The sequence below is a fragment of the Lissotriton helveticus genome, chromosome 10, assembly GCF_964261635.1.
Source record: "Lissotriton helveticus chromosome 10, aLisHel1.1, whole genome shotgun sequence".
Lineage (NCBI taxonomy): Eukaryota > Metazoa > Chordata > Amphibia > Caudata > Salamandridae > Lissotriton > Lissotriton helveticus.
The window spans coordinates 489,891,773-489,914,358 of NC_136071.1; the positions used below are offsets into that span (position 1 = coordinate 489,891,773).

The following is a 22,586-nucleotide window of genomic DNA, read 5'->3' on the forward strand; positions in this document are numbered from 1 at the left end:
AGGGGGGGACTTTAACTCGATTACTGATGTGGCTCTGGATAGGTCCCATCCCCCTCTGGTGGACTCCCCGGTGCGCAGGCTGACCGCGCACAGGAAGGACTGGCAGGATAGGTGGCGGCTGCTGGATGTCTGGAGGGAGCGGCACAGGGAGACCAGGGATTACTCCTTTTACTCTGCGCTTCATGACCTGCATGTCAGGATTGACTCGGTGCTCTGTGGTGGATCCCTAGCTCCGTTGGTCTCCCATGCGGAGTACTTAGCTAGGACTATCTCAGATCATAATCCCCTATTGGTGCACATTCAGTGGCAGAGGGAGCGCTCAGTTATACCAACGTGGCGGCTTCGGCCGGAGACACTTGAGGATCCTGTCTTCCAAGACGTGGTTCGGCAAGGCATTGATAGCTATTTCGGAATGAATGCGGGCACGGCCACGAGTAGGTCCATTGAATGGGATGCAATGAAAGTGGTGGCGAGGGGAGTGTGTCTGGGCAGGTTCTCGAATGCTCGCACGGCTGTGTTGAATGACCTCGTGACAGCGGAAGATAGGTTGAGGGACCTGGAGCGCCGCAGGCCGGCTAGACCGGACTTACAAGCCCAGCTATTAGAAGCGAAGGAGGTGGTTGCCACTGAGACGGAACGTTTGCGATGCTATGACTATAAGCAGTATATCGTCAGGGCGCATGCGGAAAGGGACAAGGTGGGTACCCTCTTGGCCAGACTGGCCAACCCGGAACTTAGGGGCTCCCCGATCCTCGGCATTCGCACTGCGCAGGGGGAGATGGTGTACAACCAGGCAGCGATATTGGAGTGCTTTAGGGGGTACTATGAGGAACTGTACCAGAGTCAGCTGGAGGTGGGGGTCCAGGACATTGTGGAATACTTGGGGGAGAGGCAGCTTCCGGTCCTTGCTGAGGAGGACTCGAAGGAACTGGGCGGCCCGGTAACGCTCACGGAAATACGGGCGGCCATAAAGCATATGGCCCGCAACAAAACGCCCGGGGTGGACGGATTACCGATTGAATTTTATCAGCTGTATGCGGATATTTTGACACCCAGATTGCTGACGGTGTATGCTGAAGCATTCGAGGCTGGGGCGCTGCCCGGATCCATGCGGGAGGCCTTGATTGTGCCGCTCCTGAAGCCAGGCCGGGACGCAGCGGACGTGCGGTCTTACCGCCCGCTGTCCATGCTGACGGTGGATTATAAGATTCTGAGCCGGATACTGGCCACCAGGCTGGCCCCGTATATGACGGGCCTGGTACATAGGGACCAGGCCGGGTTCATACCCACGAGGAGCACGGCGCTGAATGTTCGCCGACTGGTGGGGATAATGGACGCCATCTTGGACGGGGAGGGTGCCCCTGCGGTCCTATCTGTAGACATCGAGAAGGCCTTTGATAGTTTGGAATGGCCGTTCCTGGACGGAGTTTTGGAGAGGTTTGGTATGGGCGAGGGGTTCCGCAGGTGGACAAGGGTCTTGTATGCATCGGCGACGGCGAGAGTACGTTTGGGCGGCCTGGTGTCTGCGGCGTACCCGGTGGGCAGGGGCACGCGGCAGGGGTGCTCTCTGTCTCCCCTGTTGTTTGCTCTGGCAATGGAACCTTTAGCGGTCCATGCGAGGTCGGGTGTCGTGTACTTGGGGATAGCCAGGGGCGAGCAGTGGCATTATATATCGCTTTATGCGGATGACTTGCTCCTGTACCTGGCTGACACCTCCCGGGCGTTGGCCGGTGCTATGGAGCTGCTGTCGGAGTTCGGCCGGCTGTCGGGCCTTAAGGTCAATTGGGCGAAGACTTGTGTGTTCCCGCTGCGAGCGGGTTCACCTGCTCCTGACGGAGACTTGGACGTGGTGTGGGAACCATCTTGTTTTACCTATCTGGGTGTTCGCATTTACCACGCTACCGCAGACCTATTGGAGGGCAACATTGGTCGTTGTGTCCGGGCACTGCGGGGCAGCTTGTCTTTCTGGTCGACCCTCCCGCTGACGGTTCTAGGCAGGATTGCCCTTCTGAAGATGGTGGCACTCCCCCGCTTTCTCTATTATTTCCGGACGCTGCCCATATGGATTCCCCAAGGGGTCTTCAGAGACCTGAGGTCGATGATTATTGGCTTTCTGTGGGGGCATGGCCGCCGTAGAGTGGCCCTGACCACGCTCCTCCGCCCGAAGATGGAAGGGGGTATGGCTGTGCCTGACTTTGAGCTGTATTACCTAGCGGCACAGCTGCAGGTTCTAACACAGAACGTGGCTAGGGTGTTCAGGGGTCCGGAGGAGGACCGGGATCGGGGGATGCAACGCCATGTGTTGTCCTATATTATCATGCAGCAGAGGCTTGAGTTGCGGGCCCTCACCGTGGAGGAAAGGACGCTCCGTTTGTGTTGGCAGAGGAGCCTTCGGAGAGCGAGGGCTTCGCGGCCTTATGCACCGGAGATTCCGATCGGCATGCTGACGGCCTTGCCGCACGGGGGTGATTGGTCCCCGTTGCTGGCTTGGGAAGAGATGGGATTGCAGGTGGTGGGCGACCTGTACATAGATGGGGCGTTGGCACCGTTTGAGGTGCTCCGGGACCAGTTTGGGCTGCCTGACGGGGGGTTCCTCCTACACGCGGCAGTGGTGGCTGCCGTACAGAAGCACTGGAAAGGGGGGCTCGTAGAACCAACGACGACTATGGCGTGCCAATATGTGGTGATGGCAGCTGGTACGGTTAAGGCTGTGACGTGCCTCCATAATAGGATGCTGCATGAGGGTCTGGAGCCGCTCCTGGGGCTCAAGTCTAAATGGGAGGAGAGTGTGGGCCGCCCCATACCGGATACGGCGTGGGGACACATCCTGCGGCGTACGTGGAAGGGCACGAGAAATGCGCGCTTTCAACAAGTGCATTTCTATGTGCTTCATAGGGCCTATTTAACCCCGGAGAAATTACAGCGGTACTTCCGGGTGCCGGATGCCCGATGCCCACGGTGTTCGTCTTTGGGTGCGGACATGGATCATTTGTTTTGGGGGTGCCCGCAATTGGGGACCTACTGGGCAGAGGTAGGGGAACTCCTGAATGAAGTGTCTGCCAGGGAGGTGGACTTTGATATGGCGGCGTGCCTGTTGCTCTGGTTCCCGCACACCAAACGCACCAAGGTGACGAGCAAATTTATTGACCTGGGTCTGATACTGGCGCAGAGGGAGATATCGTGGCACTGGAAGTCCAGGGGGGGGCCCTCGCTGCGTAGGTGGAGGAATGAATTGCTGCGGTGGTCTGCTTGCGAGAGTGTGCTCCGGATGAAACAGGCTGTTAAGTTGGGGAATGAGAGGGTTCTGGACGCGGCGCGTGCATGGGAGCAGGTGGTGCAGGCCTTGCGTGACTCTATGGTGGATGACGGGGATGGAGAGAACTGAGCCGGTGGACACCACGGGGCGCACACAGAAGAGCTAATTTCCGCGCTGTGGTAGATCCATCCAACTCGACAGGGCGAGGGGTACTCCTAGCAGTTGCCAGGGGGGGGGGCCTTGGGGGGGACTGGTTTATGGGACTTGGGGTGGGACGGAAGCCATTAGGGGGTGGCTAGCCTGGGTGCCTAGGCTCTATTAGGGAGGTTGCGTGCTGGGGCAGTGGGGGAGGGCTGGGGGAGCGGCCAGGCGAGTTGGGGCGGGGGCGCTTAGGGGGATCCCCGAAGCGCGGGATGTTACTGCATTAGTTTTGGGATGGCTGACGGAGATTTTGTTGTGGGGGGGGGGGTAAAACGCAGATACGTACGATGGCTTTTCGACCATGGTCCCTGTGGGACTTGCACTGTGCTTTTCTCCTATTGCTTGGATCAACATGCCGCCCGGCCTCCGGGATGCGGGCTGAATGGCTGTGTACAGTTTGGATTTATTATTGGACAGTGGGGTGTCGCGGGGGCACGGGTTGATTGTTTGCATCCTGTGGTTTCTAACTCTGCAATAAAAATATGTTTAAAAAAAAAAAAAATAGTCAACCGGGCTGGTTAAAACTGTATTTCAAGAAAATCCAAGTCCCGCAAATGTCTAGCATTGCTACTGACCATATGTTGTAACATAGCCCAGGCTTGGGCTATGTGTGTACATAGCATTCAGGAGTGATGAATCTACTCTTTTGAATTGCACAATAAATGAGAGGAAAACAAAGTTTTAAAGGAAAATGGGTAAAAAAAAGAAAAAAATATCTTTTCACATATCACTGTTCTTATCACTTTTGCTAGTGTATAATCTAATGGGTTATGTATATTTTTTTATATGTAGAGGTGGGGGAGGCTGCGATAATGTATTGAAAACAAGCAAAGACTATCTCCTCCCCATATAACCTCAATGACATAGACAGATTGTTAGCTTGTGCAAGATAGTTGTTGATTTAAGGTGGTTGCGACTACATGGGTTTGTGAATTGCATTTAAGCAATCATGCAGTACATCCAACGATAATTTCACCCAGTGTATATAGCGTAACTCAAGGTTGGTGTAAATATATTAACTATCAATGTATATAGATTTTATTTATGTACTCTGATTTTAATATTTTAATATCATGATTTGTACCAATTACTTATTGTTATTTATTGACCATTTTAATTAATTTTTTGGTTGATATTATTAGCACCTTGAATTTTGCACATTGCTCTTTGCACATTGCCCATTTATACTAAGGGGATTATCCCGAGATGTGAGGCATTTATGTTTAAATCTGTTTTCTATTTCTATCATTGGATACAACCTCATGTGACTATATTCAACCAATGTCGTAACAAATTGATTGGCACTAGCACTTTAAATTTTGCTTCTTCCCCTGCATGCGTCATGTGACCAAGGCCTCTGTGAAGGCCGAAACGTTATGCTGAGGTGCGCCTTCTCCACGATTGAATAAATTACTGCTCACCTGCACTTGGGTCTCCTCTCTTCTTCTGCGTCGTCGGTATCCGTGACTGGGCTCCAGGCGAGAGAAAGCTGAGATTGTTTCATATATATATATATGGTCGCCACAATTCGCTGTATTTCACAAAAATAGACGGCACTCAGAAGTCTCTTTTCCAGATGTAAATTTTATTGGCAGACCCCCTGCCCCCTCGACAATATATATAGAGATGTGTTTAACAAGCATCAGCAAAGCCAATAGGTTTTGCCAATGCTCACTTTGGAGCTACATTATTCTCATTGTCACTGGAATTATATGGCAGGAAAGGGCCACATTATACAACAGGGTTGAGTTAAATATGGAGCGAGAAAAGGCAAATGATGTGGTCTAATGAGGCACATTTTGGAATAGTATTACTTTATTATTTCATCATTTTTTAACTTGGTAATTTAACCATGTGGGCGAGAAACATTTCTTTGGGTTGAAATATGCATAGTATGCAGCAGATAATGGATTATGTTGCAAGTGCAGCAAATCTATAATTATGCAAAAAATGCCATAGCTGCACAATTCCAGTGGCCAATACTGTATTGCCTTGTCAACCTCACATAGAGAGAGGTACGGCAACTCAACTCCATGGCCATGTATGAGTGCATTCGTACACAACAGTGTTCACAAGGAACTCATTTTTATCACCAATATACACTTAAGCAATTAAATAATTGCACTGAGAAAATTGAAACACGATATGCAATGAAGGACCTTTCTATAGGTCAAGTTTTACTCAAACAAACTATAATAATCCTAAACAAGCTCGTAGAGACTTCTCATCAAAGTATACCCAGCTTCAGCCGAAGCAGGTACATTTATTTTGCACATAAGTAAGAAAATATTTATTTACACAATCAAAAAGGTTCCTCTGTTTTTGTATTTTTTCACATTTAAAGTGATGTTGTGACCCCAAGTGTAGTGACCATAACCCTATTACAGTGATCATTCAGTGACATATTTAGACATGGTTATTGGTGAATTTCAAAAGGAAAAAGAAAAAGGACAAGCAAAGTAAATTTGTTTGATAAACGATCCAGGCTGTCTCTTTTGTTAGTAGTCAACGGCGTTTCGACCATCTCTAGGTACCGGGTCTCATCAGGACTGGATATCTGGGGACATGGATCAGTATGAGGCAGTAAATGCTGCAAGGTAGTATCCGGACCGTGTATAGTCCTGCCTGGCACTATGGAGGAAAGGGCACCTCTTCGTACGATAACGTTATAACGGACCCACTTAGTTGGCAATCCTCTTCTTAGTCATCAGCTTCTCGTGGTCGCTCGGCTGCGGCAATCACTGTGTACACGGGACAGACCGGAAGCTGCTTCCGGTCTGTCTCGTGTACACAGCGGACTAAGGAGAGGATTGCCAACTAAGTGGGTCTGTTATATCGTTATCGTACGCAATTATTTAATTGCGTATGTGTATATTGGTGATAAAAATGAGTTCCTTGTGAACACTGTTGTGTACGAAAGTACTTACCCAGTTCACAAGGATGTATGGCTTGCTCTTGTTATTATAAATACATGTATGAGTGCAGGCATAGCGAATTGCCGCACTCTGGGTAAACTACGCAAGACTGTCTCAAAAGCATCAATCAGTTTGCTAAAATATGCTGAAAGACTACGGCAGCCCAAACACTCTCATATAGAACACTGATATGTCCACAAAGCACTCAGTTAGCTATCCACTTGAAAGAGCATTACCGAAAGTAAGTAACTTTTTCTGCTGATAGATACTGCTAACCATGATTCCTAACTTTAGAATTGATATCAAACCTGTGCCTCCGCAACATGGAGAGTCTGTAGAGCGGGCTCAGACCAGAAAGTTATGAATGACCGAGCAGGGGCAGTGTTCTTCCTGATGGACCTGCCTCTTAATCAGGAGTGCTTTATGAACGTACGGACCAACACCCATGTCATAACCTGGCAGATAGCAGGGGCAGGCATACCTTGCAACAAAGCAGTGGTAGAAACTTTGTACCTGATGGTACTGTTCCCCAGACATTCCAAGAACTGCTGTTTGGCCAGTGTGTAGTATATGCGGATTAGCCACCTCAACAGGGTCCGCTTCCACAGATCCTTCACTTTCTTTGCACTGGAGAACCCAACAAAAAGCTGATCCTTCACTTGATGATCCTTGGTATGAAGCTCTTATGGGTGCAAACGGTAGAGACTTTGCCCCTCACTCTGCCACCTAACAGCACTCTCACTCCTCTTTCATAAATTTTTGGTTAAAAAAATCGGCAGATTTCAGCCCAGTCCTCAGCACCTAATTGCCTGAAAAACACTTACTGTAAAACAGATATTCCAACAGTGTCTAGAATTCACTCACTTGACGAGCTGACACAATCTCAAAGAGGAAGACAGTCTTCAAGGTCAGATGCTCTAACAAGCAATTATGCATAGGATAGAAGGGCGTACATACAAGGAATGTCAAAATCAAGTTAAGGTCCCACTGTGGCATCACCAACCTCGTGGTAGGAAACGTATACATTCACAACAGATGATCTGAACAAGGACGGTTGGTCCGGCAAATGCTGAAAGGGCCATCAAATAACCTTTTACAGTGCCCACAGCAAGTCCTTGCTGGGTTAAAGACAGAAAATGAAAAAATATCCAACCTGCTTGTCCATTGCACCCCGATGCTTCCCTGCCTCTCCCCGTCCTGCTCAGTTTTTGTTTAGGCAATCGATTATATCAGTCTAGGAGACATACAAATGTGCTAAAAGTACATCTGAAAGCCGTCAATGCATACTGCTTCAAAAATAATGAAGATGACAAAAGAAAAAAAATATGATCTTTAAGAAGGCAAGCTAAACTAGGCCATGCTGCGCACTCAGCTTTGCTTTAGGGCAGTGGGAACAGTTTGAAACCACGCTGCCATTAACCAAAGATGGGTCTGCAGATTTAAACTGTGGCTAAAAAAGCAAAACCAGCTATAATAGTAATTGCAAGATTTCTAAGAAAGACTACCCGCCAGATTGCCACAATTATTTGGTTAAAGTAATGGGGATTGATTTAGGTATGTAGATTTAAGAATAGCAATTTATACTTACCATTTCGAAATAATGGTGTAATATTTTTGATAGTTTTGCTCTCAATATAGTCTTACTACAAGAACTAATATAGCGTCATATGTACTAGACCTGGAGGAGCGCGGGGTTACGCCAAAATTGGTAACACTGTGCACTATCAGTTTCCCTGTGTGCCATGCCCACCAATACTTTGACATGAGTAAGTCACCCTTCTAGCTGGCCTTACAGCCCTAATGGCAGGGTGCACCATCCCACAGGTGAGGGCACAGATGCATGAGCAATATGCCCCTTCAGTGCCTGTGCCATTCACAAACATTGTAAGTGCAGTGAAGCAATTTCGAGTAGAAGAGCTGGCAGTTTGTCAGCACGAACTCCACAGCTCCATGATGGCTTTGCTGAAGTTTGGTATCAAACTTCGCAGCACATTAAACCCACACTGATGCCAGTGCTGGATTTAATGAAAAATACACACAGAGGCCAGATGCCCCCTGAAAAACGAACAACTCCAGTGTGGTTTTTGACTGGCGCCCAGCCCTCTGCCACCACCAGACAGGTTTCTGGACCCCTGGGTAGAGGGAAAAAGCCATCACATTGCATGCGTTACAACGCAAGTCGTTACTATGACTTGCTCTAGGGGGTGCTCTAAACTAAGGCATAGTATAATTTACTATTCCAACACCTTGCCTACTGTTGCACACCCTGGAGTTGGAATACTATATATATATTATACTATTCCTAAGTCCTGCGTGCCCCCTAGAGCAAGTCAATGTAATGACTTGCGTTGTAATGGTACTGTGATGTAACCTGCTATATTCCTGGGTTGAGAGCCCCCGTTCTCTGGGTCTGGAAACAAACCAGATCCTGGGCAGAGGTGTAATGCCTCCTCCCAGGATGGGCAGGTTCCCCGAGAGGGAGCTTCACAGGCCTGCCCCCTTTATTAGCTAACCCCAGCCCTTTGCTGCTATCAGCAACTGGCTCCCACCGGTTCTGGCCCCCATTTTTGTCATGAGAACCATGGGAAAATGTAGGTAGGAAAGGAGATGTGCTCACCTTTGCCAACCCCACCCCTTAGGGTAGGTAGGCGAGGTACAGCCTACATTTCAGTCCCCGCCATCTTGTAGATTGGGGGGCCTCCTATCAGGAAGAAGCTTGTGCCCCCCCTCCCACTGCAGGGTGGCATACTAGGGGGTAGATACTGCAGGGAAGGAACCCATTGGTCCCATCCTGCACACCCCTAAATCTAGTATTATGGGGCACTCCTGAACCTTGCTTCTTCAGATTTGACGTGACAAGTGGAGGGACCAAAGAGCCATGCTGGAGAAGAGGAGGACGACGACAACTGCTTTGGTCCCAGCCCAACCGGCCTGTCTCCTGCTCCGGACCCCTACAAGCTGAACCCAGCATGTCCTGCAGCCAGCAGCCTCCAAGAACCCCAGAGACCTGTCTTGCCTTCCCAAAGAACTTGGATCTTTCGTGCTCACTGGATTTGTCCAACACCAACCCAAGCCAGGACTCCAGATCCAGCGGGTCTGCAAGTCCCCACCACTCTGCAACGAATGCCCATGGCCTGAGTTTCCCAACACCCAAGGTCCCTGTGGCACTTTTGACCTGTGACCTAGCATTGTACGACCTCCACTGACCTTCGCAATGCCTGCAACCTCATCCTGAAGGGTCCCCCCCATTGTGACCGGAACCAGTGAGAAAAATCGGACAAAAATGGACACCCCTGCACCGGTGGCAAGAGTCCTGAGGTGCCCGACTGACGGTGTCCAGCAACTCTTCAGTTTCATCCTTCAGTCCTTGGTTCCCTTCGTCCAGTCTTCTGGCTCCAGCCTGCAGTGTTTTTCTGCACCCAACATCCTCCATAGAGAAGCAATGGGCTCCCGACACCTCTTGAGCACCCTGCACCCGGCTGCCCCTGTGCCGTCGGTGGTTTGGACTTGGTGCCAATCTGGGAACCCTTTTGCCCTTACCTTAACCGTAGGAGCTTGGCTCCAGAGACCTAGTGGCCTGACTGAGATCAATCCCCAACCAAGGTGCCCCCTAGCCCAATTGGCTAATATTGGCACTCTTCACCTGGCCGCCCTAGTGCCACTGGAAATGCCCCTTGAGTGTCACTTTGAACCTTGGTTCAGCTCCCAAAACTTAAATCCTAAAACGGTTTACTTACCTGTAAGCTTAACCCTTCGTTTTTCTCCATAGGACTGAATGGTGGGTTTTCTCTGAAAAACTGAACTGTCTTGTACTGAAACAAAAGTAACTTGGTGCCTTTGCAAGAGTTAACCTGTTTATCAATTTTCTGTGTTGCTTAAACTTTGTTAGGAGTGTGTTTCATGCCTTACTGGAAAAGTAATCACGAAGTAATCCAAAAGTAATCTAAAAGTAATTTCAATTGTTTTTGAACAGTCTGCAAATCATCTTCTCAACTGGCAAAAGTAAACTCAATGCTCCTGCAAAACCAGTGTTCACTTTAGTTGAAGAAGTAACATTGTATGAAAAGTTTAACCTTACATGCTACTAAGTAAATCTTGCTTCTAGAGATAAAACAACAAAATAACGTTTCATACAACACAGTTGGTCTGGATTCAGTCTTTGAGTGTGTGACACATTTTTTTGCCTGAGTGTGTACACCAAATGCTTAACACTACCCTCTGATAACCCTGACTGCTCAACCACACTTATACAAGAGAGAGTACAGGCATAATTTACTTAAGCCGATGCTATATTTCTGGGGATCCACTGGACTCTGTGCACACTATACCTTACTTTAGTATAGTATAACCAGAGCCAGCTTCCTACAACTGGGCACTGACAGTTGAAGTTAATGGGGAGTTTTTACAGAAGTGGTGATATAGAGTGTCTGATGCACATTGCAATATCCCAGATTTACGCCTGAGGGAGAATGTGCTGAGAAAACTTCCTAAAGCAGACACATTGCTACAGGTAACATGTTCTCCTTTTATTCATCTCAATCAGGTATGGTGATAGCATCACCACTGTTACGTTCTTTTTTTCCTTCATCTTGGTTGTGAACTACAATATTTCTGCAACTGTATTGTTTGACTTTTTCTTTGAGTCTCTTTTCAATAATTCTTCAGCAAAGTTGTGTAAAGTAACTAACATCAAGAACTTCTGAACCTTTCACCATCTCTCTGCAGGTGATGGAGAAGACGATGAGACAGAAGAAAGTGCAGGAGATGCAGCCACTCAAGTCAAGCCTGTTCTGTCCAAGGCTGAGCGGAGTCATATCATCGTCTGGCAGGTCTCCTACATCCCAGAGTAAGAGTCTACTCCTCTTCAGTGGAACTTCCTCAACCCAAATCTCCAGAATGCCAAGACCTACTTATCTGACCTCCTGCATTAATCCTACAAAAGGAAATCCACGCCTGGTAGGGTAAAGAACGCGCACCAACTCCTGCATCAGACTGATCTCCTGTGACCTTACAGCTTTCATCTTGGGCTTTTGCATAGCCCTCAATCCTGATGCTGGCACCCAGACATGGACTTTCAATTCACTATGCGCTTCATTTGGTGATGCTACAGAAAGGGGCCTCTTGGCTGAGCACTAGGGTTTCATCCAAAAGCCCTTGAGGATGGTGCCCACAGAATGATTTAACAGCATTCTTTCCCCTGAAGAGCTGTGGGCACATCTCAGAGACTGAGACGAGGGTTCATTGCTCATTCATCCACTCTGTCCACTGGCGTTGTGATACCAGGGCTACAAAGACAGATTGCTGCAGTAAGAAGGATAGACTTCAACACCCTTTCAAGATTTCTACTAGGAAGTGAAAGAATGCAAGACTCTTTATATGGTGGTCAGGGGGCAGGAGTGTGACCAGACAGATGGTTGGACTAACCTTTGAAAGTTATTCAGTTTGGTGGAGCTGTACAAATGTGGCCTGTTGAGAAAGCAACTGTCTAACATCTTGAGAGCTGCAGAGCGGTGCAATACAGCTTAAACATTCTCTATGATTTGCTGGTAGTCTGGCGGCGAGAGAGATAGCCCGCTGTGGGGTTGTAGTTCCGATGGTATTGATTTGAATAGTGTGAAACATCAGCTTATACACAAACCCTGTTGCTGCTCCCTATTTGAATGCCACTTAATCTCTCTCTAGGTAACCCGATACTCAGAGCTCAGTTAGGGTTATTTCAGAATACTGGATGCTGTCATCGATTTCTGCAGGATGTTTATATTGTGATTTGTGCCCATTCTCTGAGAAGGAGACACCTAGTCTCAAGTGAAGTGGGGCAATATAGTTGTTTCCTATAGTGGTGCTCTATGCACCAAAAATGGGAATAATAACTGCAGTTTCATCCCACTGTCTCCTATCAAAGTGAATTAGACAAGCAGAAAAAACACCTCCTAAAAAAGGGATGATATTTATTAAACAACAAATCTTCGGGCCATGACTGTAAGACATTGGTTGCCAGTCGGTGGAGGTTAGCGTATCCACATTCTGTACACAATAAGAAGCACAGAGAAGCAGACCTTTGAGAGGGAATGGTGCAGCAATTAACTGCATCCATTCATGCCGAAATGTATTATTTTAATCGCCTAAGAACAGTAGCTATAGCAGGAAAAAACAAATCTCTATTCCAAGGGAGAAGTACTGGCTGTCAATGCTTGACCCTCAAGGGTTCTTAACTGCCAAAACAAAAAAAAAATCAAGCACCCTGTACAAACACGTAGGAAACTCTTTGTTAAAGACAAAATCATATCGTCATAACAAATAGTCCATTCTATTTAGAGAAGATTCATTCTATGGCATTACAGCTTCAAGGACTTCATAAATCTTCATTTTTAGCGAAGCAATTTTCTTTATTCAGATTGATAACATTTCTCTAAAATAACATTTCAGTCTGTCAACATGTTTCGTTTCTGTGCGGAGCTTTATCAGGGCTGAAAGGACAATACACATACTTTAAAGATAAATATATACATTAGCTTCATTAAAAAAAATAAACCGATTGATCCAAATTTTGTTCCAAAAATTATTACTTATCACAATAGGCACATTACATCTTACCTACAAACTATTAGTTGTTATAGTTTAATACAGATTGCGGCAGATACTTATATCATATTGGCAGAGGTCTTCAGAACCCACTATTCTTAAAGTGTACATGCCCTGATTTTACCCAGATAATTACCTATGTGAAGGGTATGCTTTTGAGCGTAGCGAGATGCAAACAAAGAAACAGTACCTCAATCAATTGCTTTCAGAATCATTAATTTGGAGTCCGTGATTCAATATTGCAATGACTGGCCAATGTATACCATCAATTATATGCCAGTATTCATATAGTCTCTGTATGATGCAATGATTAAGAAAGAGGACAAAGGGATGGAAACAGATGTATTCAGTGGTCTCAGAAAAGATTTTCAATTAAACATAGTATATTCCACATCATTTCTTAGTTCAGTACTCAGTAATCTAGTTGGGTCAATACTATATTAATTGGGGAATATGAAACAAATCAACATTGTGAAATCAAACATACGTACATGCACAAGCCTTACTATGGCAAAATTAGAAGTTGCACATATCCACAATGACTAGATACATTTAGAAGATTAGAACGCCTTTTGCTGAGTGGGTGAAACAACCATGCATAACTTGTGGGTCGTCAATGAAAGACAACAAAATGGTTATGCTTACACACATGAGTTTTATTTAGATCTCTGCAGTCTAGAATAATTTTTTTGTAATTGGATATTGAGGGTAGTTGTTGACCAGGGTGCGAATCCAATGACACTACAAATTAATGATTTTGAAAGCAACTGATTGAGGCAATGTTTTTGTTTGCATCTGACTACTTTCGAAAGCATACTTTTTACATGGACAAATACCTGGGTAATATCTGGACAAGTACACTATAAGAATAGTGGGTTCTGAATACCTCTGCCAACAAAATAGAGGTATCTGCAGCAATCTGTATAAAACTACAACAGTTTTTAGGAAAGAAGTTATATGACTATGCTATGATATGTAACAATTTAAATAACTAAAGATGGTTTAACCTCGTTTTTTAATTGCAACTATTGTATATATATATATATATATATATATATATATATGTTTTTAAAGTGTATATAAATATCACCTTTTCAGCCCTGAGGAAGTTCGGCACAGAAGCTAAATGCTTTGGATGGTTGATCAGGGACGTTCTTTTAAAGAAGTTTTGTCAATTTGAATAAAGAAAATTATTTTGCTGGCAATAAAGATTTAAGACCTTCCTTACTTCCTATTTAGTTCTTAAATGCTGTACAGCGAGAATCATACCCACAAGGGTACCAGAGCGCTTTACATAGGAGCATATGGTTCCCTAAGATACAGTTTAAATTGGACAAGCTGTACAATAAAGAGTCTAATAAAGTTGCAAAATAGATTGAAAATATATGATATATGGGGTAGGTGTTACTAAATACTTAGAAAGGAAACTCAGGCTTGGTGGGATCCAATCTATAAAGAATCGGAAGTTTAAGTTTCAAAACCAGTAGCACCACTAACACCATTTGAGGCAAGCTGAGACATAAATCGATAATTCAGTATAAAATAGGTTTTAGTCCGCCCGTTTTGTCTGTTATCACCCAGGGACCACGTGTAGCTGGAATTTATTTTCCCTAATTGTTTACATAGAATTAGAGTTCATATCATCTAAAACCCTTTTCATGAGAAAAGGCACACCACAAACTAAATTCTAGGCGCGAGAACAGCCCTATGCACTTTTTGCAATGAATATTTGCAAGGCTGCTTCCTGTACGCTACTGTAAAGATACTGTAAGCTTTTTTAAAGAATGTTATGTCCTAAGGCTCTACAAGATTGTACTACCGTGGTCCCTTTATCAATCCAAATAATTCTGTTTTCAAGGTACTGGTTACGATTCCTGCTCATCCATTAAAAAATCACTCACACCACAAACGAATCACCTAATCAGTTCACCCAACAATATGAAACAACAATAAGGGAAGCAAACTGTTGTGATATTGTTGGCTACTCAACAATTAGTAATAGAGGTAAGATGGTGGACATCCTGGGAACTTTCTCGGAGCCACTAGGGTCTGTTTAATGTAGTGCCTTTTGATAAAGCGGGAAGGGTAGAATCTCACATGTGAAGTATGCAAGTACATAAATCTGGAGGACTAATGTAATTTGGCAAAAGAAAATGTCCTTGATGTTCTGGTAGTTTTATTTGTCATTTCCAAACATCAATCACCTTAGATGGTGACCGAAGCACCTCCAAGTATCTGCCATTATGTATGCCGAGACGTCCACTACGATCAGAGCTCCTTAGTTATTCTATGCCTCTTCCTGTGTATCCGATACTTGCTGTCACCACTAAACTGCAGTCTGGAATAATATTTGTTAAGTCACATCTAGGAGCCCTGGGGTCTTATAGAGAGTACAAGACTATCAGGATAAAAGGTGGATTTATCTTCCTAGAAATACCTTCATGTATATACATTATTTTTTATTTAAAGTTCTTTGAAAATGAAAAAAAAAATTACTATGAAACTAGCCATCCTTTGTCACTTTACTCCTGTACTCTCAGTGGGACCCCCAAGCACAGCCATAAAGTTCAGAGGCTCATATGGGAGAGAGCGGTCACAGTACTGAGCAGCTCTTGCGAACAGGAACCACACTAAAACTATTCTGCCATCAACAAATACCCACTTTTGATCCACACAGCTAGGAAAATTATGTTTTCTTAATTAACACAAATGAAAAATATATTTTACAAAAATGAAAAATATTTACAAAATGATTATAGTTTTACAAAACAATAATCAAAAAAACATTAAAAACTCTCTAAAACAACATTAATTAAAAGTGCCACTTTCACCTCAAGCTACTGTTATTATATCCTCTTAAGACTTTTGTTTCAAAACACTGGAAATCTTTAGCTATACGCTTTCTTAATTGGGGAAAGTGGGCTAGCATAGTGATTAGCATGTCTGTGCTGTAGAGGCCTACACATGCGCAATCAAAATGCTGCAATGGAGTGACATCGAAAGGTAAGATGTCATCTTGGAAAACTCTACTTCTGAGCAGTTTAGTTTATCAGTATGCTCATCTAAAGTTGCGTGATAAGGTAAGCCTCTTTCAATGGTATTTTAGGTCCTTCCTTTAAAAAAGAATCCAGTATAAAATGAGCAGGATATTTTTCATAGCTACTTTAGCTTCAAAGCCCTGCAGAGTACACCATGCTTTCAGATGCCAATGGTCAGAGCAAACAAAAAAAAACTAAAGTTCACAAAACAAATCTATAACTAACTTGGTGACATCTGTATTATGTTCTAGCCATCCAGGTCCCAGTGCTTAATTTGAGCCTGTGGTTTCCAATGCTCGGCGCCCGCACTAATTGATTTCCGGTGCTCGGCACTGGCCCTTAATTGTCATCACCACACTTATGACACTCTGCCACATGGTGCCCTGCTCATTTAATTTAGAGATGGGCAGAAGAACGGTAATTTATTAATACAATATACATTGAAAAATACGAATTCCTGCCTCCCCAGCCATTCCTTTAGCTTTTGAGACATGGAATAATCTGAACGGTCGCACTGCAGGCGTCAGAGGTGGTTAGTAGTTGTTTTGGCAGCATCATTGACAGCGATGGCAGGGCAATGGGTGGTGCAAGCTGCAGTGGCCTGCTGGTCAGGGCCCTGGCACTTATATTGCAAATTAAGCACAGTCCTTACCCAGTGGCATATCTTAATTTTGGCAGTTTAGAAACAGAAGTTTTTGTTAGTAAAAAAGATTGATAGCTGCAATTCTGCAAACACAATAATGTTTTTAAAACCTAATTCCGAAAATACCATAAAACAAAGCTTATAGAACTATTTATGAACATGGTGGTGCAAGACAAATTTATTCATGTTGAAACACAAAGAAAACCTAATAAGCAATCGTTTGTGACAGTAACAGGTTTGCCTTTATCCAAGCACATATAGGTATGTATAAAGCAATAAAAGGCAACATAAGCAGCCAAACACAGGTGTGAAGTTGGAGAAAATAATTATCTCCCCCTACTTCTAAAAGCTTATTTCCTCAGTCCCATGAACCATGTTTAAGTGTACCTGTGTTTTGGTGTGTTACAATAGGAAGTCAATATGAACAAAAGCTTTGAAAGAGAAGGGACATTTGAGAGAGGAAGATAACGCACACCTCACAGTAGGTGGTACACATGAGGAGGAATTTTATCAACTTTGGCACCATAGATCCAAGACAGATGATCTTAGATCAATCTGTGTAAAGGCAAGAAGGAATACGATAGTAAACCTGCACAACTAATGTACAAACCGGAAAAAAATACTTGGTTTGCAGTTAATGACACAATGAAATAACACTACTGTTAGATGGGTGAAATAACCAGTTCAGGAACATATTGCAAAAAGGCAGGTATGAGGTTATTGGGATATGGGACTCGATATTTGACAGCCTTGGTTTCCCCTGTGTTGTGTTTGTCCCTAGAGAAAGCTTAGCAAATTATTGTGTGGTTTTGTGTTGAAATGAATGGCAGCAGCTCGACTTCCAAGACCAACTCCTTGGCTAAAACCTATAACTCTGCCTTCAGCTGAATGCGAAACAGCTTGGAAAAACTGAGCTCCTCCCTGTGGCTGACAATATATCATTACCTCCATGGCAGAAAAAGGGGAACTGATTGGTGCAATTCATAGCATTTGGACAGGAAAGTCTGAGCTTCTCCTGCATCCCCCTCCAAGCTTACAGACAGGATACTTTTCCTAGCCAAAGATAGCTTTGAGAGAGCAGTTAGTAACATTTACCAGCATGGGGAAGAAAACCTACTGCAAACTACAAGATGAGTGAGGGCGGGCGGGCGAGCATGTGGCATGTAAAGGCGGGGCATGAACAGTAGAGTGGGCACTGTTCTTCTTTGAATAGTCTGGTCGTTTTAAACTGCACTGATCTGCACCTGTCAAGACTAGACTTTACCTAGCTGTGCACCCAAGGTTAGAAAGCCTCCAACATGATAGTTATAGTTTAATGACTGAAACCTGAGACCGGGGTGTTACAGTCAGGTAGAGCACCAGAGCCTGCCCCCGATAGGCAGAATTGATGGCATCACCTTGCCTCCAAGACATCAGTGCCTTGCCTCCTATCACGAACCATTCTGGGGCGTTGGAGTCCTGTAAATTGTATTTATTTGAAAATGACAACATGCTCCAAATAACTTCTGAAGTATTGTATGGTGAATCCAGCACTTTGGTTCTATGGAGGCTCAAGTGATCACAATGCACTGGTTGATAAATGAGGCCGGCAGGGTGTGTTACGTGCTCCTTCCTACACCTGCCCACCTCTGCCTTGACAACTCAACTATTGAACACCATCTGAGGCAACAGTCATTCTGAAGGAATTCAAGACTGAGTTTGTTTTTTTTGTTCACCGATGCTCTTAGGGACAGTGCTCCAAGAATCTCCGGGTCTAAGTCTACGTAACCATCTGACAGCATACCATCCTTCACTTTAACAAGCACATTCCCACCAGGCCTCTGTCCTGTTATGCATTGCCAGCAAGATGAAAGCTGGTCGGCTTACTTCCTCCTGCCCCCGAAACTGTGATGTATGTAAGTACATTGTATGTTAAAACACGATTCTTCAAAGCGTCTTTTCAAGGCCTGTAAACTGCGCTCTGTGTTTAAATTTGAAGATGGCATATGTAAAGAGACTGCTATGTGAATACTCTTGCTTTTACCGCTCCATGCTATGTAATACAGGAAATCATGCAACTGTTCTGTATGTAATAAACGCATCAACATTCTGAATCCCGAGCAGAGTGTGTGTGTCTTGGATGTGTATGCAGGTTTGCAGGACAGGGGATGATTTCTATGAAGGGGTTGATACCTTTCCAATATGTAGACACCACTCTCCATCTGTGCAGTGTAATTAGCCTGGTCTCACCAGATGTCGAAAATGAGACCATGGGCATTCAGGTGGGTGCACTTTTTTAAACGCATGCAATAAAAATGTGCATAAACTCGATATGTTCTAGAATTGACATAACTTTAAATATGTCTTGTAGTTGGGGTGTATTCAAAATGGGTGTCAATAATGTTTCCTTATGGTTGATTCTCTCACTGTGTATTTTGTGCCACAACTAATCTGCTGCCTATCTTCTGAATTTGTGATTGTCCAATTTGAGTATCAAACATTTAACCCTCAACTTCTCTGAAACCTTCCTTAACTTGCAGCCATGTTCTTGCATACCTTCCATCCTATCAACGAATTGTCCTGGAACACCCAATAGCAGCCGATGCATGCCTCCCAGGAATACTGACGCTGCAGACACTAGGGCCCTGCTTAAAACGCACTTGGACAGAATTACAAGTTTGGTTTTATTTTACGCATCAGATAATTACCAGATGCGTTAAATAACAAACATAAATTCTGTTGGTCAAATCCCGTCGAAATATGTACGATATTTGCCGCACCATGTGGATTTTGGTGTGTTAAAAAACTAAATCTGAATGTTATTACCCAAAAATTCATAATAATTGCTATTTATCGCACCGGATAAATAACGAACCCCAGGGTATTGTTATTTACCAGGTGTGATATATAGCACCTTTACTTGGAATCGGGCCCTGAGTGAGCAGAATGGAAAATTTGCTAACATTCGTGCCAAGAATTTTCAATTCTATTACGGACAGGAGGCGAGGATTATGCTTACTCAATTTCTTTACTGACAAACAGCAGCCAATAAAATGCAGTAAAGAAAACAACTACATTACCCAGAAACACAGGGTAACCATAGAGTATGATAAGGTATAAATAGGGTCAAAGAGGTGAACACTTCCTCTTTCTTTGTCCATAGTCAATAATAAGTAAATCAACATAAAGGCAAACAATCCATCAAAGGAGTCCCCCGGAGAGGTCTTCGTCTGGCTGACGTGGAGAAGGAACTTCAAAGAACCAGAGGAACAGCAAGAGACCAATCAGGAGAAGAAAATCCCGGCACACCTCATTTAAGGTCGGAGCCTGAGGAAAAGAGACAGAGGCCGTAAGAACTGTTCCCCAAAAGTTGAACATAGTAACCAGTACAGGGAGGGAAACATTTCATAAAGAACCAGAATTGTACAGTATTAAAAAGCAATATGCATCATATAAAGACAAGCATGAAATAAGGGTGGGATAATCCTCGCCTCCTGTCCTTAATAGAATTGAAAATTCTTGGCACGAATGTTAGCAAATTTTCCATTCTATGGCAGGACGGAGGCTCCGATTATGCTTGTTTAAAGCTTCGCCACCACAACAGATGCAACATCAAGAATAGGCTTAAAGTAATAAGTCTTAAACACAGTTTCAGATGACCAATCCGCAGCCTTCATGATGTCCTGAAAGCTGGCACCCATGGAAAAAGCTTTAGAAGCCATGGCTCCTCTAGCAGAATGAGCACCAAACAGAGAAATGTCAATGCCCGCTTCATGCATGAGCCAACGTAACCAACGTGCCAAAGTAGCCGGAGTTACCGGTTTGAAAGGTTTTTGCAATGCAATAAGCAATTGGCCCTGTAAATCATGCCGAAAAGGCGCCGTACTTACCTCATAATCTTTAATACACTGAACCACACACAACTGAGGATTGTGGGGAAAAGAAGGGTAAGAGACTGAGGGCGTATTACACTTAGTCCTCCTTGAAATAATAAAGGTAACACCGTCAGGAGAGAAAGACCGACCAGCGAGATCCAAGGCCCGCACATCAGAAACCCTTTTGCAAGAGACCAAGCACAAAAGCATAGTGAGCTTGGCTGACAGTTGTTTGCGTGTCAAAAGAGAGTTAGAAGGCCAGGCTGACAGGAAACGCAAAACAACTGAGACATCCCAAAGGGCTACATATTTGGGACAAGGAGGTTTTACCATCCGGATGCCCCTCAACAATTTAGAGATCAGGGGATGTTCTCCCGCTGGTTTACCATCAAGAGGCACATGGCCTGCAGAAATTGCAGAACGAAAGTTATTAACTGTTCTGTAAGCTAGCCCAGAGGATGCTAGGGACGCCAGAAAATGAATTAAAGAAAGATCCGCTGAAACGGGATCCACCGACCGCTGTGAGCACCAATCACACCAGCGCTTCCAACTTGATGCATAACGCTTGTGTGTGTTGGGTGCCCAAGCCTCATTGATAAATCTGGTAGCGTCGCCCGATAAGCCCTGGATTTGCCAGCGTCCCCCGAAATTCTCCATGCTACCAGAAGGAGTTGACCGGACAGCACCAGTGGGTAAGGCTCGCAAAGCGGATCCAACAGTAGGTTCCACATGTGAGGAAGTAGAAGCGGCGTCGAGCAGCTCATCTCCAGAAGAACTGGAAACCACGCTTGAGCCCTCCAAAGAGGGGAGATTAGAATCAGTTCCGACAAGAATAGACGTGCTCGGGCCAGAACCCGGGGAATCATGAGGAACGGCGGGAAGGCATAGCACAGAAGGCGAGGCCAGGTCTGGAGAAATGCGTCCGTGGCCAGCACCTCCGGATCCGGACGCCAGCTGTAGAATCGGGGAAGCTGGGTGTTGAGCCGGGAGGCAAAGAGATCCAGATGACAAGTCCCCCAAAAGCGGGACAGCTTGCGGAACACACGAGGATGGAGCCTCCAATCGCTGAAATCTCTCAAGTGACGAGAGTTCCAGTCCGCGATCAGATTGCGAGAACCCGGCAGGTATTCCGCAATAATCGTGATCTTGCGCTCCAGACAAAGGTGCCAAAAATCCTTCGCAATCTCCGAGAGAAGCTTGGATCTGGTACCCCCCAGTTTGTTCACATAACGAACCGCCGAAACATTGTCCATTCGGAGAAGAATGCAACAATTCGTTTTCTGAGGGGTGAGACACCGAATCGCGAAGGAGCCCGCCAGCAGCTCCAGGCAATTGATGTGTAGGGTCAATTCCTCCGGAGACCAACGACCCCCGGTCGACACTGAGCCGCAACGGGCTCCCCAGCCCCAAAGGCTGGCATCGGACTCTATCACAACATCGGCCAAACAGAGCCCGGCCGTTCCAGGAATCCATGTGGTCCAACCACCACATCATTTCCGTCCTGGCATCCTCCGAGAGGAGGATGTGATCTGAATAACGAAGACCCTTCTGCAAATGACGAATTTTGGGGCGCTGAAGAGCCCGATAGTGCAGAGGTCCCGGAAAGATCGCTTGGATGGAAGACGATAAGAGACCTACAATCCTGGCTACTGACCTGAGCGAGACAGTCTGTTGAGCAAGAAACGATCTCAAGTCCCTCTTGATGGACCTTATCTTCTGACCTGGAAGAAGAAGCTGACAAGAGACAGAGTCTATTTGAAAACCCAGGAAAGATATCGATTGGGATGGAGAAAAATCGGACTTCAGGGGATTGATAAGAAAACCCAAGGATTGCAAAAGGTCTATGGACCAGTGTAAGTGAGATAGCAGAAGAACAGGGCATTGAGCCAAAAGGAGAATGTCGTCTAGATAGACTATAAGACGCACTCCGCGTGACCGCAAAGACTCCATCACTGGACGAAGGAGCTTCGTGAAGCACCACGGAGCGGAGGACAGGCCGAAAGGAAGAACCTTGTACTCGTACCACCTGCCCAACCATTGAAACTGAAGGTATCTGCGATGAGGAGCGTAAATCGGGACCGACAGATAAGCATCCTT

At 45.2% G+C, this 22,586-nt stretch overlaps 1 protein-coding gene across 1 annotated transcript in view; it reads left to right on the plus strand.

Moving 5' to 3' along the window:
* MAPK8IP3 (mitogen-activated protein kinase 8 interacting protein 3) overlaps positions 1–12,593 on the plus strand; it is a 683,833-nt gene extending 671,240 nt beyond the window's left edge. The window contains exon 30 of the mRNA XM_078662972.1: positions 11,098–12,593. Coding sequence (XP_078519098.1) covers positions 11,098–11,222 — 125 coding nt within the window. The 3' untranslated portion in view covers positions 11,223–12,593. The remainder of the gene's footprint in view (positions 1–11,097) is intronic.
* The last annotated feature ends 9,993 nt before the right edge of the window (positions 12,594–22,586 follow it).